The 27,559-nt window shown below is 32.7% G+C and overlaps 1 protein-coding gene and 1 long non-coding RNA gene across 5 annotated transcripts in view; one reads left to right on the top strand and one right to left on the bottom strand.

Moving 5' to 3' along the window:
• LOC144852199 (spectrin beta chain-like) overlaps positions 1-12,357 on the top strand; it is a 55,936-nt gene extending 43,579 nt beyond the window's left edge. For all 3 annotated transcript variants that reach the window (XM_078709952.1, XM_078709950.1, XM_078709951.1), the window contains 15 exons: positions 196-417; positions 2,572-2,862; positions 3,017-3,225; positions 4,291-4,495; positions 4,633-4,827; positions 5,034-5,102; positions 5,209-5,319; positions 5,581-5,825; positions 6,258-6,396; positions 6,803-6,979; positions 7,094-7,198; positions 7,704-7,906; positions 8,191-8,499; positions 8,638-8,808; positions 10,444-12,357. In XM_078709952.1, the coding sequence (XP_078566078.1) occupies positions 196-417; positions 2,572-2,862; positions 3,017-3,225; positions 4,291-4,495; positions 4,633-4,827; positions 5,034-5,102; positions 5,209-5,319; positions 5,581-5,825; positions 6,258-6,396; positions 6,803-6,979; positions 7,094-7,198; positions 7,704-7,906; positions 8,191-8,499; positions 8,638-8,808; positions 10,444-10,630 (2,838 nt within the window). In that variant the 3' untranslated portion in view covers positions 10,631-12,357. The remainder of the gene's footprint in view (positions 1-195; positions 418-2,571; positions 2,863-3,016; positions 3,226-4,290; positions 4,496-4,632; positions 4,828-5,033; positions 5,103-5,208; positions 5,320-5,580; positions 5,826-6,257; positions 6,397-6,802; positions 6,980-7,093; positions 7,199-7,703; positions 7,907-8,190; positions 8,500-8,637; positions 8,809-10,443) is intronic.
• A 10,413-nt stretch (positions 12,358-22,770) lies between these two features.
• LOC144852086 (uncharacterized) lies at positions 22,771-25,366 on the bottom strand. 2 transcript variants are annotated; one of them, XR_013614260.1, is made up of 3 exons: positions 23,886-25,366; positions 23,495-23,761; positions 22,771-23,298 (listed from the first exon to the last, which is right to left on the bottom strand). It is a non-coding gene; the product is annotated as an uncharacterized LOC144852086 (long non-coding RNA). The 2 variants fall into 2 exon arrangements; XR_013614259.1 differs by having other exon boundaries at positions 23,495-23,799; positions 23,890-25,366.
• Positions 25,367-27,559: the final 2,193 nt, after the last annotated feature.

Here is a 27,559-nt window from a genome sequence, read left to right as displayed (position 1 = left end):
TATCGATTTTCATCTTCTACTTCATTTAAAGACAAATTGTAATTCTTATGTAATCAGTTTCGAAAGAAAGCCCATGCAAATTTATTTTGCAAACTGGTGATGGTTAGAAGTAAACAAGGCAGAGTGTAATTTTTTTGTGTGTATTTTTAACTGATTTTTTTTTTTAATCATTTTTATGTAATTTTATGTTCACAGATGCTTGAAAGCCAAGTAATGGTCAAGAAGAGTCAGGTCAATGACCTTCACTGCGCCGTGCAAAACCTGGAGAACCTTGATGAGATTGAGAAAGTGACCGTTAAGAAACAGGCCGTCGAGGAACGCTTCATGGCGATGTCCGAGCCTCTGACTCAAAGAAGAGCTATACTTGAAAATGCTCAGAAAGGTCACAAACTCATCCGAGATTTCGAAGATGAGAAGGTATTTAAATTAGTTTATATCATTTCTCGTTTACATGCACTAAAAGAAAGACAATTGTCACGGTAATTCAGTGTCATTGTTACTTTAATAATTGGCTAAGCCTTGTGTTCTCAACAAGTGAGCCGCAGCCCAAATCCAGTATGCGATTTCATAAGGCCCACAAAGAACTTACTGCTAAAAAAAATATAATAATGTTGATAACTCCTGTACTAAGACTTGATGGGATGGGATCAAGTGGACGCCAACACAACATACTTCTAGAACCTATATTTGACCCTTTTTGACGAATATCATTTTAAAGCTCTGTCTACAATATCAAACTAGTTTTGATGTGCCCAAATATGGTAATTATATGACATCATGTCCATATATGGGCACATCACATTTTTTTGTCACATAAAGATTCATAGTGTAGGCAGAGCTTTAGCATCATTAATACAACAGCATTTTCATATGAGTAGCTTTTAATTTTGAAACGTTACTGTATATGGTATGAATGGTAATTTACTTTCGCTAAAATGACATGCTTGTCCAATGATAAAGAGAAAAGCAATTTTGAAGAAAATATTTATATTGGAAATATTATTTCATATTGTGTACAAATTAAATTTTCTTTGTTTATACCAATTACTTTATAAATATAGTGTATAGTATGATTTTAAACTGTACAAAGGTTAACCTGGTCATTAGATCAACTTTTCTGTTTTAAACTGTAAACTGTGTTAATTTGTATCATGATTTGATATTGTTAACTGTAATCTCTTAGTGACAAAATTCTCTCTGTATACGTTGGAAATGTACTAAATATTCATAGCGAATTCAGAGGTCATACTAAAGTTAATATGACACTTTTTTTATCATGCTATAATTCAAATTCTTTGCTGAATTTACTAATTTGAAAATAAAATAATTGCTAGAGGTCATTTCTTTGAATTGGTAATTTATGATAATGATGATAATTATACATATTATACATAATATACAGTAATATTAAAAAACTGTGCTTTTTGACTAAATCGTTTATCCTGAAGTGGCTGGATTAGTTGATTGTATTTAGAGCATTTTCTTCTGTTGTTTGCGTTAACCATTCTACATCTTTTGGTTGTTAGAACAAGTTAAACCAGGATTAGGATAATAACACTCAATGTGAACAAGACCTTAATTAACATTTAAACCAAGATTTGGATAATAACACTCAATGTGGACACAACCTTAATTAACATTTATCTGTGGCAAGGTTAATTGCTATATAATTTAAAAAGTTCTAGTTCACAAATGTGATTAAAAATGTTCATCTGGTTTTTAGATACAATTAGATAGAATTGTCAACTTAGTAATAATTTTAGTATAGTATAGGAGGATTTTTCGGGCATGTTTCATGGCTTTTGGAAGTAATAAGCTCTGTCTACACTATCAAAAAAAGTGTGATATGCCCAAATATGGCAGTGATATGCCCAAATATGGTAGTGATATGTACATATATGGGCACATCACTTTTACAGAAAGTTTGATAGTGTAGACAGAGCTTTAGTTTCTGATGAGTCTGATTATCATACAGTATGAACTAGGCCTGTTGCCTGGCTTTTTCAGATATCAATGTAATACATTCTCTGACGCTTCAATTATTAGTCGCCGTCAATTTGTTTTGATTATGGTTATACAATTTCCAACATTGCTATATGAACTAGTTTGAGGCCCGTTTCACTTTGCCTTTCAGAGTAATATAAAAATATACTTTTTCTGTTATTTAGAAGGCGTCGATTATTACTCTTCATCAATTTGTTTTGATTATGGTATACAATTTCCAACATTGCCTTAAGGCTTAATATCCATTAAGCCAGTTGAAATGTAATCTGTATATTGTTGTCTTATTGTCTTATTGCGGGTGAAATTTATGTTTCATATTTAATATATACCATCCGCATTTGCATGTAATGTTTTTGTATTAGTTAACAATAACGCTGATGTCCCATGCATTCACCATCTTTATAATGGATACTATATTTGAAATTGACGATACATGTCTTTTCTTGAGAACATCAAATCATTCGTCTTTTAAATGATGTTTTTTCATTTGATACTTTTTCCTTTTACTGGAATGAATTTTAACATTCACAACCCGTAAAAATGTATTACTATTGTTTTGCTCGGCAGACTTGGATTCAAGAACGTATGCCTCCAGCGACGTCTCAAGACATCGGTAACAATCTTCAAGCCGTACAAACGCTGCAGAAAAAGAACAACTCGTTGAAGGCTGAGGTGGATGGCCACGAGCCGCGTATCGTGGAGGTCTGTGACCGTGGAAGGGCAGCTATCGACGAGAATCATCCATTCTCGGATCAGATAGATAAGTCAATCGGTGAAGTGAACGACCAATGGGAGAAGCTGAAGGACGCGGTTGATGCTCGTAAAGACAGATTAATTGAATCCGAAAAAGCGCAAAGGGTAAGTTAGTTAATTAAACTATATTTTTATTTTATTGCATTGATTAATCATTATAACCTTATTCTTGATTACTATAGCAGATCTATTACTTGAACCTACAACCCTGGGATGTGTAAGCCACTAAGCAACAGTGCCCATTATTTTCTTATTTTAGTATTACTTTGATGCGAATGAGGCTGAAGCATGGATGAGCGAACAAGAACTTTACATGATGGCTGAGGAACGTGGTAAAGACGACTCAAGTGCTATGGCCATGATGAAGAAGCACAACATCCTGGAAAGCGCTGTCGAAGATTATGCAGACACAATCAACGACCTGTCAAAGGAATCCAGGAAGCTCATGGATGAGAACCACTCACAGAGGTTAGAAACATTATTGGTTTCTATGTTTTATGAAAAATAACTGATGTCTAGGAACCTGTGGAAAAAGATTTAAATAGTACAAATGGTTTAGAGGCTTCTTAGAGATCATTATCATCATCATCATCATCATCATCATCATCATCATCATCATCATCATCATCATCATCATCATCATCATAATTTATCATCATTATTATCATCAACATCTTCTATTAAAGTATATGATGATATGAAGGATGGCACTAGTTCTATGTTGCCACTTCTTCCTCTCTTGCACATCAAGTTTCTTCAAGCCAATGTTCATGCTTTCTTTCTTTACCATCCCTTTACTCTTCTACCTCCAACCTCCATGATGAAATCATGTCATAATAAAATAGACATATTTTTTTGGTAGTTTTATATCCTTTCTCACTGAACTAGAAACATAACCATGACCTCCATATGAAGGGTCAATCCCAGTACAAGCCAGATCACCTGTCGAATAACAGAGACCATACCTCACAATGCGATATCTATCCTTTTACACATAACCACAGCACAGTAATAGAAACTGACTATTTTTCATAAATTATTAAAATATCATCCTTTGTATTTTCATTTTAAGCTGTGACAATTGTCGTGTCATACGCCATTAATTTCGCCACCTGTTTCTATTATGCTCTAAAAGCTGCACGCCTCCTATTCTTGTGTTTCGTTTATTTCTAATGATTCTGAAATCCATTTCTGTAGTCATATATCATACAACAAAACATTACTATAATGTGATATTTTATTTTTTGACAACCTCTCTAATAGTGTGCTAGAAATATTCCTTATACTTCCATTGCTTTGCACATTTATATTTAATTTATCAACTATTTATTACGATTAAAAGATATACAAAACAGAGATCGACATTTTCAAGATCAAGTAAAAACAAAATAATAATCTTACATGTTGGACACCAGTATTAAGTGGATATTTTTTTGGGTCCTAAAGGTGTCTCCTTTATTGGGTTAATTTATTTCACTAATGGAGAATGGTGTAAAAAAAAAAAATTGTATTAACTTTTTTTTTTGTACTTAGTGACCAGATTGCAATCCGACAATCTCAAATTGACAAATTATATGCCGGTCTGAAAGACTTGTCACAAGAACGACGCCACAGATTGGAAGAAGCTGTACGACTCTTCCAGCTCAACAGAGAGGTCGACGACCTAGAACAATGGATTGCTGAACGTGAGGTCGTTGCAGGGTCACACGAATTAGGACAAGACTTTGAACATGTTACAGTAAGTTTTGGTTTTTTTTTCACTCTATAAATTGCACATAATTAATAAGATTACAATGTGTATGAATCTAGGCCTGAAAGTTTACCAAATACAACCACAAACCTAATATTTATACTCGGTTTTACTTTTACTTGCAGATGTTACAAGATCGTTTCCGCGCTTTTGCCAGCGAGACCATCTCAGTCGGAACCGAAAGAGTGAATAAGGTCAACAAGATGGCAGATGATTTGATCGAGGCTGAGCACTCGGACGCCCCTACTATCGCTGAGTGGAAGGAGGGTCTGAACGAAGCCTGGGCTGATCTAAGGGAACTGATAGACACAAGAACACAGGTATGATAGAAAATATCTTGCAAATATTCATTTGTGGTTCGTGTAACTTTAGGTTTTTAAGCCATGTCTTGTTTAGTTAAATTTTCACCTAGCCAACTCTGCAAAAGCAGAAGCACAAGTTAATAATTTTAGCCTCTGCTATTGACTGAATTGATCTTTCTTTTCTTCTGTTCTTTTCTTAATGTTACAATTTTATTTTTGTTTAGATGTTAGCCGCATCTTACGAATTACACAAATTTCATCATGATGCTAAAGAAACACTTGGAAGAATACAGGTATGTGTTTGATATTAAATTAAATTGTGACAATGAAAAAAAAACAAAACCAAAAAAAGTGCAGCAATCAGCTTTATTTTAATGTTGTTTGTTTTTTTATTATTAGGAAAAACAAAATTCAATGTCAGAAGATCTTGGCAAAGACGGTAATACGGTGACGGCGCTACAAAGAAAACATGAAGCATTTGAGACAGACCTAAAAGCTTTAGCTTTCCAGGTAAAATAGCTTCCCACTATACCTATTCCACTTAGAAGAGTGAAGAGAACATTACTGTGTTGTGTTACATAATTGTTGAACAAAGGCCTACATATACGTTTGTAACCTCTGACCTTATGGTAGGATCAGTGATCAGGGTACCTTTTCACATTTACCGTGTAATTAGTTGTTTTTTTAATCAACCAAATTCCGGATGTAGTCACCCATGCCAAAGTCTATTTTTTTTTAGAAATGAATACTAATTATATATTATACATACAGGTGAAGTCGGTCCAAGAGGATGCTGGCAATCTTCGTGCGGCTTATGCAGGAGAAAAAGCACGAGACATTGATGACAGAGAACGTGAGGTTGTTGAAGCATGGAATGCGTTGAAAGCAGCGGTGTCCTTTAGAACAGAGCGACTACATGACACGCTAGACTTCTACAGATTCTTGAATATGGTGCGAGCTCTCCAGCTGTGGATGGATGACATCTCAATCCAGATAAACACACAAGAAAAACCAAGGTTTGTTCACTTTTAGTAAAGAAAATACTCTGAAATAATTATAGCTTAAAGTACTAGATACTATAGTAGTAATTTGAATCAAAATGTTATTAAACGAGAATTCTTTTATGGATATTAATTGCTAAGATGCTGCTTATCATTGTAAAGTCTAAAGCTCTGTCTACACTATCAAACTTTATGTGACAAAAAAATGTTATGTGCCCATATATTGACATGATGATGTCATAACACTACCATAATTGGGCACATAATACTTTTTGTCAAACTGTTTGATAGTGTAGACAGAGCTTTAGATTTAAGCCTGCAACAAACAGCTTCACCGCCTTTGATTCTTATCCTCAGGTAGCAGGCTAAAGACCATATCACCCCTGGATAATTTTTGGAGTTAAAGATTACTAGTTAATTAACTGGTTTTGTTTTTTTTTTATTTAGGGACATCACTGGAGTAGAACTTTTGATAAATCACCATCAGAACATCCGGTCCGAGATTGACACACGTAACGATAGCTTTACGGATTGCTTCACGCTTGGCAAGGACATGTTAGCAAAGGAACATTACGCATCAAAAGAGGTACGTATAAATATAGAATAACCGACATACTGCTACAGTAGAACCCCTATCATGTGGACTCCTTGGGGACCCAGAAAATGTCCCCAAAATTGGGGTTAGCCTTAGTGTTAAAACATATATTATCTCATTCATTCTGACGGGAAAATGTCCCCTTAATAGAGGTGTAGCGTGTGATTTGGTTAGATTATCTTTACCAACAATTCATAATGATTATAACTTGCAAGGTACAATCACTTGTACCTTGCAAGTTATAAAAGACATATATATTGATCAAACAAGCAAGTTTGATCAATCACTTTATTCACATGAGTCATACATATAAAAACAATGATTTAAAAATTGTTTGAAAAAGAAAAGTAACATCCACCATCGATAAAATGATAACGTTGGGTTTTCTTAATTTCAGATCCGTGAGAAGCTTGTGACAGTAGGCAATCAGAGGTGTGCAATGATAGCTGATTGGGAGCATCGATGGGAGTACCTCCTCCTCATCCAAGAGGTGTATCAGTTTGCAAGAGACGCCCACATTGCTGAGGCCTGGCTCATCATGCAGGAACCATACCTAAAGAGTGAAGACTACGGGGTACGTTTATTTTAATTGTAAAATATAATTTAAACGTTTTATAAATCATATTAGAATATTCTATGTACTTTGATTTATTATTAAATGTGTAATTTCATTTTTTGTTATCGTTAGAACTCCCTTGATGAAGTTGAGAAATTAATCAAGAAACATGAAGCATTTGAGAAAGCAGCCGCCACCCAGCATGACCGCTTTATAGCACTGGAAAAATTAACTACTGTAAGTCACTTACTACTTGGTTGATTCATTACCACAATCAAATTTGGAAAAGTGATGTTAATGATAATACTAAAGCTCTGTTTACGCTATCAAACTAGTTTGAAAAAAAAAAGTGTGATATGCCCAAATATGGTAGTGATATTAAAAAATATGTAATATGACATGTCCAAATAAGGGCACATGTAACGAGGGAAATCCGTCAAATTTGTGGTCTGTTTCATTCCTGTTCCACCAAAACTTGACCTGATTTCCTATATACAAGATGGTGTTATTATGCATCCCTTGTGTATACTATGGGTGATCCTTAAGTAGTTTAAAAACATATATTCATTGTTTTAATATTCTTCGGACTTGTTATAATTACTCTAGAAAGTACTTCTGAACTTAGTCCATATTTCGGATTTAAAAAAGAAATTGTGGTGACGTTATCATTCTATTTTATATTATATTTTTAAAAAAAGTAAATTATTTAAGAAATTTAAGTAAATGTATATTTCTTCTTCAGTTTGAATTGAAAGAGCTACGAAGGAAAAAGGCAGAGGAGAGAAGAGCTCTTAATTCTTCCGATGAAGACATTCCACCTATGAAAGAAGCACCCTCTCTGCAGCATTTGCTGGTTGAAGAGTTTCTTCAGACCGAGAGTGAACGCGAGAAGGATGATGAAAAGGTTGAATATGAAGAGCCAAAGCAAGATGATATTCAGATAAAGTAAGTAAAAATGAATTTTGATGAATTTTGTTTTCTTATTACCATATATGGCAATTGAATTTCATAGTTGTTTACATCATATATGCAATACATACACAATCATTTATTAAAAAAGCTAAACTTGATTAATAATAATTAATGATGATAATAATGATTGTGTTATGATAGGAAAGTGATAAATGGTTAGTGGCACGGTAGCTTTGTGGTTATCAACCTTGCCTAATGATTCAAAATCTTGGTTCAATTCAATCTAACTAACATTTTGTTTATTGAACTTTTATTAGTTACAGTCGACATATGGTGGATGAAGATGATCAGCAAGTGGTCTCAGAGCGTCTGGACAACGTCAAGCACGAGATGGAGGCTGCCATCAACGTGTTTAATGGCGAATCTGCTGAGAGCGATCGAAATGGTTCAAACGAATTGTTGAACGGAGATGAAGAACATGCTCAGAGCACACCAAGCACTATCAGCGAGAGAAAAGAGGATGTAGCAGAGGGCAGTAGTCGTGGAGATGCTCCGTCATTCCAAGCTGAGGGAAATCTAATTAGAAAACATGAAATGGAATCAAATAATAAGAAAGCACATAGCAGGTAATACATTCAAGACACATGGGCCAACTTATAAGCCAGGCCAAGTCTAGACACTCTTCACCCAAGCCAAGTCTAAACACTGCTTAGCCAGGCCAATATCTATATAAATTGAGTTAATATGTATATTTCATATAACAGGTCATGGCATCAAGTATTCTGTGTACAACAAGGCTCAGACCTTTTCTTCTACAAAGATCAGAAGTCCATACCTCACGGTACCTATCATGGAGAACCTCCAATATCTCTCATTAGTGCAACAATAGCGGTTGCTGACGATTACACTAAGAAGAAGCACGTTTTCAGAATCAGGTATGCGAACAATTTATGAGCGTAAACTTGAGGGTAGCAATATAATAATGGCTATGACATTCTTTAGTTAAATTAATTATTAATTTTTACTATAAATTCTAACTGTAGGCCGACTGTTTAACCTAGGTTTATGGCCCATATGGCATTACTACAGTAAGATTAGATTAGATATTCTTTAGTTTTCATTTTTTTTTTCATATTATGATACACAATTGATTTTTATTTTTCCTCTTTTCTTACCTGTTTTGTGTAAAGGACTTACGGGTTTGTTTTTGTTTAAATTTTATTTTTGTTTTGTGATTTTGTTTCCAAGTCTTAATACCTAGATAATTTGTAGTACTGTACAGTCAACTCTCCCAATATCCCACTTTCTGAAAATCAGAAACTTTTCTTGAGGTCCAAAACATCCAAAATTCTTGGATCCAAAACACATTCAGAATACCAAACAATCCAGAAACCAGTCCAAGGGTGTCCGGGAGATTTGACTGTATATCTTTATCCACTGGTTTCATTATTGGGTATATTGTAGTTGTGTGTGTGGTGTGTGATATTGAATCGTGTTGAAAATAACTGGTTTGTTATAGGTAAAATGATGTGTGATTTTAATATTTTGAATTATTGATATTATGTATTATTAATAGGTATTTCTAATTCTTAATCACCTCTTCTGTATTCAAACCTACATCTTTAAATATTCTTATTTCAACTAACGTTACTCGTGCCCAACCTGTTTTTTCTTTTCTAATGAAACTGCTCTTACTATTTCTGCAACTGCTGGTAGCTTCTGTGACTGCAACTGTTGCGACTCCAACTGCTGTGATTGCAACTTCCACAATCCACATTCCTTCAAATTCCACGGTTCAATCCTGACCTGTTCCCATGGTTGTAACTTGCATCTATTTCTAATCCACTGCCTAAGCCTCAATTTAGACTACGTTTATAAGCACAATATAGTTCATTCATTCATTGACAATTTCTTGCTGTTGATGTGTATGGAATAAATAAATAAAAAAGTGTGGCCACTAGCAGTACTAAGCCTATTGCTACATTTATAGCTATTTCTACTAAACTAATGTCTATTTCTGCTACCATAATTTTGAACTAACTCTACAAAATTAATACATAATATTCTATATGACTACTATGGGTATGATATTTTGGTATTATTAGTAAGTTGATTTATTTTTGCAGTGAATTTCATGTATAACAAGTAATCTTTGCCAGCAGCTATTTATAGTTGTTGCTACAGATTTTAACCATCACTGGTTGGACTAATATTGTTACTTTTATCTTTTCTTACTCTGCTACTACTATCACTGGAATATTTTACTACTAATGCTTTTAATTGCTTTCTCTTGTCAGACAACCAAACGAACATATTATAATAATAATTAAAATCATATTTAAAGTGCTACTGTACGTCTGCTATTACTGCCACGGCATCATCTACAGTATTACTGCTATGTCTACTATTTCTGCTCCATCTAGTATACTGCTTATACTACTATCTAACATAACTACTGTATACATCTAATCATTTCTATAAATGTAATTCTACTATCATTACTACTACTACTACTACTTTATATTGATGTTGATAGATGAATAAAATCATTGTTTCAATATATTTTTCAGGTTAAATGATGGAAACGCCTACTTGTTCCAGTGTAAAGACAGTAATGAAGTGAAATATTGGATAGACTGCCTGAACGAGGCCAGCAAACATCCCACAGACCAGCAGAAATCGGCTACAATGCCTGCAGACACCGGCGCTGGCAAGAAACCAAAATCTGGCAAAGGCTTCTTCACCCTAAAGAAATGAGAAAATTTAAATAAATAAATGCTTACTTTATTATTATAATATAGAATTGAAAAATAAAAGTGTGTAAATTAAAAATTTGAAATTCCAAATGTAGAAGAGTGCTGAATATTGTGGACTTTTTGAAGCACAGTGTAGGAATTGTAGTAAAAAGGTGCACCTGTGAATCTAATGAAATGAATTCATTCATTGTAAAGTTTAATTTAAAAAATTAAAAATGTGTTTCATTGTGTATATTAATTGATGTAGTGTGGTGTAGATTCCTAGGCTTTTAAATTATTAAGAATTATTGCTAGACATTTGAATAATTTAGATCGAAAATGAGATCTTAAAAATGGACGTGATTTTCTGGATCGATCCCAAATTGCGACGGCTTTTTCTAGATAATGTGACGGAATTCATTTTCTCATTTTTGTAGTTTCGTAAATTGATGTAAATGAGTAAAACATAACCAAAGTATTCAATTAAAGCATATTGATAATTTCTAATATCAAAGTTTACTAAAAACTTAATGACATTTAATAGATAGTATATTAAAATAATGTGTGTATTTTGTTGCTATATTGTTCCATATTGCCGTTCTCACTGTAGGTAGTCCAGTGTTTCTAAACACCATTGTTTTTGCGTTCATTGTACCCAAGTATCATGCTAATACTGATTATTATTTTAAAACATAATTTCTATATGAAATCATTTATAATAAAATTATCATTAGAATTAATAAAACACAGTAAGACTTGTTTGTAGTTACTCAATCATGTTGCACATATTATTAGTGTTTGTTAGCAACAAAATGATACCTTATAGCGACTACCTTTATTAATAGACATTTTGGGTGGTCAATGGTGTATTTTATATTTTTCATGTCAAAGGTCACCACCCTTATTTTTGGTATTAGTATTTGAAATCTATGTGTTTTGTTTCCTCCAGTTTGTTGTGTGTGTTTGTCCGCACAAGTTTAATCTTCTCATGAACAAGAGGTTAATTAGCATATTTAAATTAATTAATTTACATAACATGTGTATCACGTTATTCAAATGATTATTTTCTTAATTTTGTATCTGATTGTTAAAGTAGTATTTAATTTACTACACTGATTAATTTTCTTAATAGAGGTTTTATTTGTTATTATTTTTCTTTATATTTTTGGTAATATTTACTACACTTTCACAATTTGAATATGTTTAGCTTAGATGTAACGAGGTATAGGCGCTTTTGCCGATACCATTCGTAGTTGTGTACATTGCATTTAATGTGAAACATTTGAATTTTTAGAAATGATGTTATAGCACAGATACAAGTTTGGTGCATCATCTACACATAATATCTACATATTATATTTAAATGTATCCTAATAAGAATTTATATAGAGATATAAACAAAAATAGTTCACGAAAAAATTGAGATAAATTCAACAACGATCTTGTTTTTCTTTCATAATTTTAAAATAATGGTGCCAGTTTCTAATACTAATTTAGGATTTTGTTTGTAACAATGATTCTTAAAATTGTTGTGTTATAATTCTTAACACCACAGCCTGCATTTGGAGTTTCAATGTAGTACATTTTTAGTTTAGGTTTTTATTTTTTTCTCGAGTTAAGTTCTTTTTTTTTTCAGCCGTTTGCTTTTTTTGTTCTTTTTAATCTCTATGTGAAATCAGTTGATTACGGTAGTTGGCATACATCTTATGTGGCATGCTAGCAAGCAATTAAACATTGTGAAAATACCAAGCAACTCTACACTGTTTAATTCTTTATATAATGTGACATGTATAAAGTCGTATGGTGTCATAGTAAACCAGTTAGGTGAAAAAGGGACAACATTTTTCCATTTTCATAAAAAATCCCTATACTATTCAGGGAATTTGTAAAAAAAATATATACACTTTTCACTTTTCGACCATTTTATTTTTCGACATAACGGAGTTCTATGGCACTATAAGATGATGATAAAGCAATATATGATCATATACAGCAATATTATCGCATAATAATTGAATTTTAATAACTTTATATTTTGGCCATTTTTTGAAAAAATCCCTGTACTATAGTACAGGGAAATTTTCGAAAAATGGCGAATTTTCGACCCTTTTATTTTTAGACATAAATGGTTAATATAGCATAATAAACATGCGCAGAGCCGAATAATGGGTTCTGCGCATGTCAATTATGCTATAGTAACAAGTTATGTCAACAAATAAAATGGTCGAAAATTATTTTTAGACAAAAATGGTTACTATAGCATAATAAACATGCGCAGAGTCGAATAATGGGTTCTGCGCATGTCAATTATGCTATAGTAACCAGTTATATCGAAAAATAAAAAGGTCGAAATTTGGCCATTTTGGGAAAAAATCCCTGTACTATAGTAAAGGGAAATTTTCGAAAATGGCCAATTTTCGACCCTTTTATTTTTAGACAAAAATGGTTACTATAACATAATAAACATGCGCATAGTCGAATAATGGGTTCTGCGCATGTCAATTATGCTATAGTAACCAGTTTATATCGAAAAATAAAAAGGTCGAAATTTTCGACCCTTTTATTTTTAGACATAAATGGTTACTATAGCATAATAAGCATGCGCACAGCCGAATAATGGGTTCTGCGCATGTCAATTATGCTATAGTAACCAGTTATGGTTACTATAGCATAATAAACATGCGCAGAGTCGAATAATGGGTTCTGCGCATGTCAATTATGCTATAGTAACCAGTTATATCGAAAAATAAAAAGGTCGAAATTTGGTCATTTTTGGAAAAAATCCCTGTACTATAGTACAGGGAAATTTTCGAAAAATGGCCAATTTTCGACCCTTTTATTTTGAGACATAAATGGTTACTATAGCATAATAAACATGCGCAGAGTCGAATAATGGGTTTTGCGCATGTCAATTATGCTATACTAACCAGTTATATCGAAAAATAAAAAGGTCGAAATTTGGCCATTTTGGGAAAAAATCCCTGTACTATAGTACAGGAAATTTTCGAAAAATTGCCAATTTTCGACCCTTTTATTTTTAGAAATAAATGGTTACTATAGCATAATAAACATGCGCAGAGACGAATAATGGGTTCTGCGCATGTCAATTATGCTATAGTAACCAGTTATGGTTACTATAGCATAATAAACATGCGCAGAGTCGAATAATGGGTTCTGCGCATGTCAATTATGCTATAGTAACCGGTTATATCGAAAAATAAAAAGGTCGAAATTTGGCCATTTTTGGAAAAAATCCCTGTACTATAGTACAGGAAATTTTCGAAAAATTGCCAATTTTCGACCCTTTTATTTTTAGAAATAAATGGTTACTATAGCATAATAAACATGTGCACAGCCGAATAATGGGTTCTGAGCATGTCAATTATGCTATAGTAACCAGTTATGGTTACTATAGCATAATAAACATGCGAAGAGTCGAATAATGGGTTCTGCGCATGTCAATTATGCTATAGTAACCGGTTATATCGAAAAATAAAAAGGTCGAAATTTGGCCATTTTTGGAAAAAATCCCTGTACTATAGTACAGGGAAATTTTCGAAATATGGCGAATTTTCGTCCCTTTTATTTTTAGACATAAATGGTTACTATAGCATAATAAACATGCGCATAGTCGAATAATGGGTTCTGCGCATGTCAATTATGCTATAGTAACCAGTTTATATCGAAAAATAAAAAGGTCGAAATTTTCGACCCTTTTATTTTTAGACATAAATGGTTACTATAGCATAATAAACATGCGCACAGCCGAATAATGGGTTCTGCGCATGTCAATTATGCTATAGTAACCAGTTATGGTTACTATAGCATAATAAACATGCGCAGAGTCGAATAATGGGTTCTGCGCATGTCAATTATGCTATAGTAACCAGTTATATCGAAAAATAAAAAGGTCGAAATTTGGTCATTTTTGGAAAAAAATCCCTGTACTATAGTACAGGGAAATTTTCGAAAAATGATCAATTTTCGACCCTTTTATTTTTAGAAATAAATGGTTACTATAGCATAATAAACATGCGCAGAGACGAATAATGGGTTCTGCGCATGTCAATTATGCTATAGTAACCAGTTATGGTTACTATAGCATAATAAACATGCGCAGAGTCGAATAATGGGTTCTGCGCATGTCAATTATGCTATAGTAACCGGTTATATCGAAAAATAAAAAGGTCGAAATTTGGCCATTTTTGGAAAAAATCCCTGTACTATAGTATAGGAAATTTTCGAAAAATGGCGAATTTTCGACCCTTTTATTTTTAGACATAAATGGTTACTATAGCATAATAAACATGCGCAGAGTCGAATAATGGGTTCTGCGCATGTCAATTATGCTATACTAACCAGTTATATCGAAAAATAAAAAGGTCGAAATTTGGCCATTTTGGGAAAAAATCCCTGTACTATAGTACAGGAAATTTTCGAAAAATTGCCAATTTTCGATCCTTTTATTTTTAGAAATAAATGGTTACTATAGCATAATAAACATGCGCAGAGACGAATAATGGGTTCTGCGCATGTCAATTATGCTATAGTAACCAGTAATGGTTACTATAGCATAATAAACATGCGCAGAGTCGAATAATGGGTTCTGCGCATGTCAATTATGCTATAGTAACCGGTTATATCGAAAAATAAAAAGGTCGAAATTTGGCCATTTTTGGAAAAAATCCCTGTACTATAGTACAGGAAATTTTCGAAAAATTGCCAATTTTCGACCCTTTTATTTTTAGAAATAAATGGTTACTATAGCATAATAAACATGCGCACAGCCGAATAATGGGTTCTGCGCATGTCAATTATATAATAGTAACCAGTTATGGTTACTATAGCATAATAAACATGCGCAGAGTCGAATAATGAGTTCTGCGCATGTCAATTATGCTATAGTAACCGGTTATATCGAAAAATAAAAAGGTCGAAATTTGGCCATTTTTGGAAAAAATCCCTGTACTATAGTACAGGAAATTTTCGAAAAATGGCGAATTTTCGACCCTTTTATTTTTAGACATAAATGGTTACTATAGCATAATAAACATGCGCAGAGACGAATAATGGGTTCTGCGCATGTCAATTATGCTATAGTAACCAGTTATATCGAAAAATAAAAAGGTCGAAATTTTGCCATTTTGGGAAAAAATCCCTGTACTATAGTACAGGGAAATTTTCGAAAAATGGCCAATTTTCGACCCTTTTATTTTGAGACATAAATGGTTACTATAGCATAATAAACATGCGCAGAGTCGAATAATGGGTTCTGCGCATGTCAATTATGCTATACTAACCAGTTATATCGAAAAATAAAAAGGTCGAAATTTGGCCATTTTGGGAAAAAATCCCTGTACTATAGTACAGGAAATTTTCGAAAAATTGCCAATTTTCGATCCTTTTATTTTTAGAAATAAATGGTTACTATAGCATAATAAACATGCGCAGAGACGAATAATGGGTTCTGCGCATGTCAATTATGCTATAGTAACCAGTTATGGTTACTATAGCATAATAAACATGCGCAGAGTCGAATAATGGGTTCTGCGCATGTCAATTATGCTATAGTAACCGGTTATATCGAAAAATAAAAAGGTCGAAATTTGGCCATTTTTGGAAAAAATCCCTGTACTATAGTACAGGAAATTTTCGAAAAATTGCCAATTTTCGACCCTTTTATTTTTAGAAATAAATGGTTACTATAGCATAATAAACATGCGCACAGCCGAATAATGGGTTCTGCGCATGTCAATTATATAATAGTAACCAGTTATGGTTACTATAGCATAATAAACATGCGCAGAGTCGAATAATGGGTTCTGCGCATGTCAATTATGCTATAGTAACCGGTTATATCGAAAAATAAAAAGGTCGAAATTTTGTCATTTTTGGAAAAAATCCCTGTACTATAGTACAGGGAAATTGTCGAAAAAAATGGCCAATTTTCGACCCTTTTATTTTTAGACATAAATGGTTACTATAGCATAATAAACATGCGCAGAGTCGAATAATGGGTTCTGCGCATGTCAATTATGCTATAGTAACCGGTTATATCGAAAAATAAAAAGGTCGAAATTTTTGGAAAAAATCCCTGTACTATAGTACAGGGAAATTTTCGAAAAATGGCGAATTTTCGACCCTTTTATTTTTAGACATAAATGGTTACTATAGCATAATAAACATGCGCAGAGTCGAATAATGGGTTCTGCGCATGTCAATTATGCTATAGTAACCGGTTATATCGAAAAATAAAAAGGTCGAAATTTTTGGAAAAAATCCCTGTACTATAGTACAGGGAAATTTTCGAAAAATGGCCAATTTTCGACCCTTTTATTTTGAGACATAAATGGTTACTATAGCATAATAAACATGCGCAGAGTCGAATAATGGGTTCTGCGCATGTCAATTATGCTATACTAACCAGTTATATCGAAAAATAAAAAGGTCGAAATTTGGCCATTTTGGGAAAAAATCCCTGTACTATAGTACAGGAAATTTTCGAAAAATTGCCAATTTTCGATCCTTTTATTTTTAGAAATAAATGGTTACTATAGCATAATAAACATGCGCAGAGACGAATAATGGGTTCTGCGCATGTCAATTATGCTATAGTAACCAGTTATGGTTACTATAGCATAATAAACATGCGCAGAGTCGAATAATGGGTTCTGCGCATGTCAATTATGCTATAGTAACCGGTTATATCGAAAAATAAAAAGGTCGAAATTTGGCCATTTTTGGAAAAAATCCCTGTACTATAGTACAGGAAATTTTCGAAAAATTGCCAATTTTCGACCCTTTTATTTTTAGAAATAAATGGTTACTATAGCATAATAAACATGCGCACAGCCGAATAATGGGTTCTGCGCATGTCAATTATATAATAGTAACCAGTTATGGTTACTATAGCATAATAAACATGCGCAGAGTCGAATAATGGGTTCTGCGCATGTCAATTATGCTATAGTAACCGGTTATATCGAAAAATAAAAAGGTCGAAATTTTGTCATTTTTGGAAAAAATCCCTGTACTATAGTACAGGGAAATTGTCGAAAAAATGGCCAATTTTCGACCCTTTTATTTTTAGACATAAATGGTTACTATAGCATAATAAACATGCGCAGAGTCGAATAATGGGTTCTGCGCATGTCAATTATGCTATAGTAACCGGTTATATCGAAAAATAAAAAGGTCGAAATTTTTGGAAAAAATCCCTGTACTATAGTACAGGGAAATTTTCGAAAAATGGCCAATTTTCGACCCTTTTATTTTGAGACATAAATGGTTACTATAGCATAATTAACATGCGCAGAGTCGAATAATGGGTTCTGCGCATGTCAATTATGCTATACTAACCAGTTATATCGAAAAATAAAAAGGTCGAAATTTGGCCATTTTGGGAAAAAATCCCTGTACTATAGTACAGGAAATTTTCGAAAAATTGCCAATTTTCGATCCTTTTATTTTTAGAAATAAATGGTTACTATAGCATAATAAACATGCGCAGAGACGAATAATGGGTTCTGCGCATGTCAATTATGCTATAGTAACCAGTTATGGTTACTATAGCATAATAAACATGCGCAGAGTCGAATAATGGGTTCTGCGCATGTCAATTATGCTATAGTAACCGGTTATATCGAAAAATAAAAAGGTCGAAATTTGGCCATTTTTGGAAAAAATCCCTGTACTATAGTACAGGGAAATTTTCGAAAAAATGGCCAATTTTCGACCCTTTTATTTTTAGACATAAATGGTTACTATAGCATAATAAACATGCGCAGAGTCGAATAATGGGTTCTGCGCATGTCAATTATGCTATAGTAACCGGTTTTAATCGAAAAATAAAAAGGTCGAAATTTTTGGAAAAAATCCCTGTACTATAGTACAGGGAAATTTTCGAAAAATGGCGAATTTTCGACCCTTTTATTTTTAGACATAAATGGTTACCATAGCATAATAAACATGCGCATAGTCGAATAATGGGTTCTGCGCATGTCAATTATGCTATAGTAACCAGTTATATCGAAAAATAAAAAGGTCGAAATTTTGTCATTTTTGGAAAAAATCCCTGTACTATAGTACAGAGAAATTTTCGAAAAAATGGCCAATTTTCGACCCTTTTATTTTTAGACATAAATGGTTACTATAGCATAATAAACATGCGCAGAGTCGAATAATGGATTCTGCGCATGTCAATTATGCTATAGTAACCGGTTATATCGAAAAATAAAAAGGTCGAAATTTGGCCATTTTTGGAAAAAATCCCTGTACTATAGTACAGGAAATTTTCGAAAAATGGCGAATTTTCGACCATTTTATTTTTAGACATAAATGGTTACTATAGCATAATAAACATGCGCAGAGTCGAATAATGAGTTCTGCGCATGTCAATTATGCTATAGTAACCGGTTATATCGAAAAATAAAAAGATCGAAATTTGGCCATTTTGGGAAAAAATCCCTGTACTATAGTACAGGGAAATTTTCGAAAAAATGGCCAATTTTCGACCCTTTTATTTTTAGACATAAATGGTTACTATAGCATAATAAACATGCGCAGAGTCGAATAATGAGTTCTGCGCATGTCAATTATGCTATAGTAACCAGTTATATCGAAAAATAAAAAGATCGAAATTTGGCCATTTTGGGAAAAAATCCCAGTACTATAGTACAGGGAAATTTTCGAAAAATGGCCAATTTTCGACCCTTTTATTTTTAGACATAAATGGTTACTATAGCATAATAAACATGCGCATAGTCAAATAATGGGTTCTGCGCATGTCAATTATGCTATAGTAACCAGTTATATCGAAAAATAAAAAGGTCGAAATTTGGTCATTTTTGGAAAAAATTCCTGTACTATAGTACAGGGAAATTTTCGAAAAATTGCCAATTTTCGACCCTTTTATTTTTAGACATAAATGGTTACCATAGCATAATAAACATGCGCAGAGTCGAATAATGGTTTCTGCACATGTCAATTATGCTATACTAACCAGTTATATCAAAAAATAAAAAGGTCGAAATTTGGCCATTTTTGGAAAAAATCCCTATACTATAGTACAGGGAAATTTTCGAAAAATGGCCAATTTTCGACTCTTTTATTTTTAGACATAAATGGTTACTATAGCATAATAAACATGCGCAGAGCCGGATAATGGGTTCTGCGCATGTCAATTATGCTATAGTAACCAGTTATGTCAACAAATAAAATGGTCGAAAATTATTTTTAGACATAAATGGTTACTATAGCATAATAAACATGCGCAGAGTCCAATAATGGGTTCTGCGCATGTCATTTATGCTATAGTAACCAGTTATTTCAAAAAATATAATGGTCGAAAATTATTTTTAGACACTATGGCACTATAAGATGATGATAAAGCAATATATGATCATATACAGCAATATTATTCCATAATAATTAAATTTTGACCATTTTTCGAACAAAAGTTAAAAAACATTATAAATATATATATATAGTGTATTCTGCGAATGTTACCTCAATACCCTAAATATTTTAAACAGGCCATATTTTCGAAATGGGCTGATTGGTTACCATGACACCGTAAGATGATTACATAGTATACGTGCACATATACAAATATTAGGGCATAATAAATTATTTTTGAAACAAATTCCTTATACTATAGTACAGCTAATTTTACAAAAAATGGACAGTTCGATCCTTTTGTTTTATTTTTTTTTAACTATGATACCATACAATCATGATAAACATTTATACAGTTCTACATAAACTGGAAATAAAACTATCGCCTAATCCAAGTCCGATGAGGTTGACAGAGTCCATTGCCCCTTTGAGCATCTCGGAAAATTTCATAGGCAGCGTCTTAGGCCTACTCATCAGAATGTTAACATAGTAATAATAATAATTTATTAGGAAATGACACCTTTGCATCGGTGGCACACACAGAAGTGGTGCATCCAAATTAACATAATACATCAAAACAATACATAATATGACGGATACAGGTTCTTAAACTATTTGCAAAAATATAAAAGAAAAATCATTATCAACATGGTAATACAGGTAGGCCTACTGTATTAAATTGTCCTACAGTATCATAGGTTTGAGTTGATAATTTTAAAAAGGTATATAAAAATAAACATAAAATATATAGTAAAGAGTTTACATTACAAACCATTGTGTTTCAACATCAGGTACTGAAGACCTATAGTTGTTATCACAGGTGTATAATATTTACAAATCATATATAAAAGCAACAATACAAAAGAAAAACAATCTATATATTGGGAGATTTAAGTTCTGACCGTTTCTCCCATGCAGCTCTTGTGTATTGTTTACAAAACAAATCAAAAAAGGTCTCAGATTCTTTACAAATCGCGATAGAATCTCCACCTAAAATATACTGTAATTTATCATCAGCACTGGCTGTTGTGTAACGATTCCATGTGTCATAATCATTACAGAGCACAAGATTATTTTGTAGAATGGATAATTCTTTCATTCTAATATTATCAAATGCTTTACAGTTTAATAAAAAATGTTTAATGTCTTCAATTTCACCATTCCCACATAAAGTACAAAGACCGGACACATCATTGGACCATTTATAAGTTTTACAATCTAAAGGTAGAGTGTTAGATCTTAATTTAAATTTCAGACTTGTCTCATAAAAATGTGTTTTATCAAGTAAATATTTTTCTAAATTAGGGAAAGGTTTCAATTTTGAGTATATTTTGCATTATATTATTTGACCACTCTGATTTATATGATTCTGACACACATCGCTCGACATTGCTGACTGAGAAAGGAACAAGAGTTAAACTATCATTATCAAAAACATTGTTGTAAAAGCCTATATCTGTACATTTTTCAAATATGTCAACACAACTACTAAGAAATTTATATTTTAAACGATCAAAGTCACATTTCAATTGTAGCATAGAATTAAGTACAATATTAGGCCACCTGTGGTCATCCATAGTTATAAAACGATTGAATAATTTAACTCTGGACAGTTTGTGTAACTTGGATAATGGAACCCACCCAAGGTCACCATAAAGTGCCTCTTTTGGAGTATACCGTGGAGCTTTGAGAAGAAAGCGGGCCATTTGCAATTGCACTTTCTCTAGGTCTTCGTTATCCTTCTTGGAATTATTATACCAAATGCTACAAGCATAATTTATTGAAGGAATTGCAATGGTTTTCCACAGTATGTTTCCATAGTACACCCGGTTAAAGTCATCAAGGTTAGCTATGATACCTTTGATATAAGCTATAAGCCGGTTGCCCTTTTGGATAACATGTTCATAATGTGAATGTTCACTCATGTTTGAGGAAATATAGACCCCTAAATATTTATAACTATTTACTTCTTTTATCGATTTTTCACCTAATTTCCACTCTTTATCTTTATTTATGCGTTTTCCAACAACCATGACATTTGATTTTTCATGATTAAAACCAAGTTTCCATTCTTTGGCGAATATATTGGCAATTTCTAACATTTCAGTCATTTCCCTTTCATTATTAGCAATCAATATAACATCATCAGCCCAAAAGAGCCCTCCCATCCAGACACCATTCATTCTTACCCCGAAATTGCTTTCATAGTGCGTTATACATTATGCCTCGTTTTATTATTTATTAATTTGTAAGAGAAAAGTCTACAATTCTATTTACAAATTTGTTGCACAAATTTTAGATACATATACATTTTTATTTCGAAATTAAAATTAGACTTTTTGTTTTGTAAAAAATTAAAATTAGTGGAATTCCAATTTCATTTCAACATTTATTTTAGATATAGGCAGTGTTGTATTTAGAAATTAAGCAACAGAAATATAGAGAAGATTTAGTACGTTGATAGAGAGTGATGGTTGGATGAAAGTGAGTTGTAAACGATAACATTCCGTACATACAGTACTCCTTAACTAATCTAAAAAAACTTACTCTACGCATTAGCTAAATTCTAAGCGCACCTAAGTTACAAAAAAAAACATGATATCGTTTACAATTGGTTATGTTAAATGGTGAAAATGAGTTCAGAGGTTTGAAAGAATAGTAGAATAGACATAGCAGAAACAACACAACCTCTATCAAAATTCAAAGAGTATTGAATACGTTTTTTTCTATATTTTTTTCCAATACAGTATATGTTTATAGGCCTCCCTTTTAATTTTGTTTAGTAAATTACCAGTAGTATTGCCAATTGTTTTATTATATAATATAATAAGGCATAATATAGTTAATGCACCATATCAAACTACCAATTACATCCTTCTGAATGGGTGATTCAATATTGTTCGTAATGTCCATGTTCATCCGCAGAAACCACCAATCACAGCTTTCTGGTAACTGCTCTTAATATCTTTTAATTTATGCAGAAACCATACGACTATTCACAGGCTTCGGATATCTGCTTTTCATAATTATTGTCTGATATTCATAATTATTGTCTGATATTCATCTGCAGAGAACATACAACCAATCGCAACCTTCTAGTAACTGATTTTAATTTTGGCGGCTTACTGTTCATCTGCATAAACCATACTGCAAGTCACACCTTTCTGGTAAAACTCCTTATAGATATCATCTCATATTCATCCGCAATGCTTAAAAATATCTGCTTCTAATAATAAAATAATCTTTATATATATTCATCCGCAATTTCGTCACAAATAAACGCAGCAAAATGATCTGAAAAGTAAAAAAAAATAAATAATTCAATGTTTTGACTAAACCTAATTATTCATCATGTTATTTTGTTTTATTTAATAGTTTGTGTCAATTCAATTGTTAGATTGAAAGGAATTTTTGTTTATTCTATCTTGTGTCAATTATTTCTTTTAGGTAAGAATTATATAATAATGAGTTTCATCAGCCGAAACCATACCCCAATTCACAGCCTTCTGATATTCATCCGCATAAACTACTGTACACCACAAGTCTTCTGATAGCTGCTTCTTATATCGTCTGCTCATATTCATCCGCATAAACTACTGTACACCACAAGTCTTCTGATAGCTGCTTCTTATATCGTCTGCTCATATTCATCCGCATAAACTACTGTACACCACAAGTCTTCTGATAGCTGCTTCTTATATCTTCTGCTCATATTATGAATGGTTTTCTTCAAAAGTGACATACTTGCTTCAGTCTACTGTATTTAGCATGTATAGCAATTCAGCCTTTTCTTCCCTAGTAAGTACAGAATAAAATGATCATCCTAAAACCTAAGTTGACAAAAATAAACTGTGCAGAGCGAGTATACAAAATTAGCCAACTAACCTACTGGTCTTAAACTTGGTCCAAATACGTTCAGTCTACAGTACCTACAAAGCAAAATAAATACCATGTCTCCCTAAAGAGAAGATAATAAATTAGTTGATTTCTATGGAAAATGCTAATAATATGAATAATATAATTTATGGGCTGTGTTCAACTAATTTTTCTCCTTACCCGGTATGGTACCAGGGATACAATATATATCATATTTTTTGGCCATTTCCAGATACCCAGCTTGCAGAATAAAGAAAGGTTTATCAAATAATATTTGTCTACATTTTAGGCCTACATTATTTAGGACGACTTCTGATACTTGTTTTACTTTTAATATTAATTTTAGTAAGTGTTAAAATACATAAATCCACAGCCAAAGTCAGTAAGGCTCAGTTCTGAACGTCTACAGAATCCAATGCAATACAGCATGCGAATGATATTAATTATTTTTTGATATGGAATGGGTTACATGTATAACTCCGCCATAATGCACATGTGCAATAACAACGTCAATATCACTCCGCCACACAAAATAGTACAAAATCAATCCACACTGATTAATGAAATGAATGGTAGTAGTTACAGGTACTGTTATTAAACAAAATAAAAGTCAACAAGTAGCAGAAGTCTGATTAAATGCATGCCTTTGAATGAACCAATTTCTTGAAAATCTAACATTATCAGCCTACAATTATCATAACTGAACCTTGTATGTTTCCATAAGCAAGCACATCATGTCATGTGGATGTTATAACATAACAGGCCCACAAATGAAAAATGGAGATTTAAAACAGGGTATGCAAGCGGGATTGTCTGAAATGGCCACCAGATTGGAAATGGCCAACAGTGTGTATGGGAAAGATCCTTTCAAATACCACTGATCTTTTCGAATAGTGGACCAATGTCAAATATGTTTATCAGACTGGTGTTTATACACGGAACCAACGGCTTTAGGTCAATAAGAAAGCAATGAGAGCATCTTAAGGATACAAGCAATATGTCCCAAGGTTGACTTGTGCTTCTTCTTAGATGCTAGTCCAATTCCTTTACCAATGCGCCATATGGCTCTCTAAGCAAACAGCATAACCTCTTGGTGGTCTTGTACACATTACTGAGGCTAAGCCATAAGAAGCCTGAAACTACAAAATATAGAAAAAAAGATCTTGGCCGAAACCAGATAATAAAGATTATCAAAGAGGATGCAGATGTAAAATTACTCAGCTCATAACAAAGATTACAGGAGACATTGTTTTTACATGCTGACGTTCTAAAGAACATGTATTGGATTTTCTTTATTTTTTACTTTCATTATTTTGCTCTTTTTTATTGTTTTATTATGGTTTTACAGTTTTGACAGTGTGTGCCACTGGTTTTAAAAACTGATGACCAGTAAATAAATCTTGTTGATTGTTTTTTTAATTTTTGTTGAAAAATTAATTAAATTGCTTCGGTCAATCATCAACAACTTTTTGAAAAGATAAAAAAGAATCATACAAACCCTATGAACATACAACAAAACATTGTTCCAAAAATGTTAATTTACAAGCTGGTTTAAGGTTGGAACAGGACCTAAAAACCAACCATTCTCACCAAATCGTTACCACTGACATTTCATAGTTATTTTTATAAGGTACAGAAGTACACTATTAAATAACTTACTGAAAACGACGAGGTACTAGACCGTGAAACTCGCATGCTATCAACCAAACTCGCATAACGAGGCCTAGAGAATTTTATAATTGTGTTAGTTTACAGATGTTCGATACTGAGTTCCATGCCATTTAGCAGACAGTTTACAAAATTACCCTATACCTTAAAGGTCGCGCTTACATTTTTCTAATACTGGCCACTAAAATGACTGGAAGGCAGTTTACAATACATTTTCCTATACAAGTTTTTTCTTGGCCGTATGTATGTATATATATGTATATGTCAATGAGAATAGTGAATGAATGGATTGCTGTTAATTATAGTACTATTATAGTATTATTATTATTATTATTACCATTTTATTATTAAATTATAGATTACTTTATTGTCGAAAAGATTGCAAGAAGCCTCCCTATATAGACTTCTATGTGAACCTTTTTCAACATTTTAAAGTTTTCCTTATTTCTAATTTCTTTATTTTTTTCAGTTTTTCATTTAGAAACATCTATTTTATATCAAATACAGTTATTCAAAGAGCCGCCCTATACAGCCTTTTGATAACCACATTCGACGGAAATATTATTTTAAGTTAGTGACATGCAATATTTGCTAGGTCACTGGATAGAAAGATAGAACACGTAAGTTAGATGTCGCAGAAGACATCATGCTGTCCCAGAAAACAACATAACGCTGGAAAAGATAGAATTGACAGTATAGATTCTCTCAACGTGACTTTGTCAGAAGCAGTGGCTACTAACAATCCGTTAAAGAGAAAAAAAAATAAATGAATAAAAACATGAGTTTGGTTAGCTAGATCACAAACCTAGTTATCTAATCACAGACCTAGTCATCTAATCACAGACCTAGACATCTAATCGCAAAGGCGGTATGGTGCCCCGACTTACTTATATAACTTACCAAACTAAAACTGGATGTCTTGCTGCGTTAGTCACTTACCTGCTAGTAGTCCACCTGTAGATACAAATTATGGGAGCCGGCGTACAACATTATAGGGATATTATACGCCGGTATGTTGTATCATGCACTAAACATTATGATTTATGTTAATTTTGTCTTAACTACCGTTGTTAACTAAATAAATCAAACTAGTCAAAAGAGGACAACAGACATTTTTTTTTTCTTAATTCTTTATTCATTCACATGAGTAATAATAATAAAACACTGTCACGTAATGCTAAATAGAAATAGTTGTAATATCCGCTATTTTCATCCAGGCGTTGTCAGTAATTCTTCTGCTAAGTTAGTAAATAAAAACATAGAAAAAAATATTATGCATTGTCATATCACATGCGCATACATATAGGTATATGAGCGTGATAATGATATGCAAACTAGCATGTAAAACATTTTATAATATTGGTGTCGTGCATGATACAACATAAACACATAAATACCATTATGGTTTATGTGTTTTGAGGAAGGGGTTAAAAGAAAAGATTCTGCAGCCAGTTCTGTCCACCTGTAATTTGCATAATTAACTAAACATATGTTAGTTAACCTGAAAAATAACGAACCATTAACACTACCATACGTGTAATCAGAATGATTATACGCGCGCGTGTGTTAATTCACGTATGTTAGTTTCAATGGTTCGACTTGTTAGGTCTTACTATGTTTCTTCACGTATACCAGTTCTGAGCATCGTCTTCGTCAGGAGGATAACAAGGCGCAAACGTCAAGTGACGTCAGTAGGTCGTCATCAAGAATTTTGCATAAAGTTGGCTTTATAAAAATGGCGGATTTCAACAATCATTACCTACGACCTGTAAACGAAAAAGATATAATAATATAATATCAAACTGAGCGAGATACTTGGGGTAGTTCAAACAGCGACAGAACCCGACCCACGCTAAAATATGTCGGGCCCATAATTCATGTTAGTTACTTGGTGTACCAAAATTAACAACTAGAATTTCTCTCTATCCGCAATGGTCACTATTTGGTCATTTTTTGTTGTATTCTTTAATTATAGGCTAATACAATTTTCCTTGACTGTATATGCGGATTA

This window comes from Antedon bifida, chromosome 9 (genome assembly GCF_963402885.1).
Source record: "Antedon bifida chromosome 9, ecAntBifi1.1, whole genome shotgun sequence".
In the NCBI taxonomy this organism is placed as follows: domain Eukaryota; kingdom Metazoa; phylum Echinodermata; class Crinoidea; order Comatulida; family Antedonidae; genus Antedon; species Antedon bifida.
This window is presented reverse-complemented; position numbering and strand designations above follow the sequence as displayed.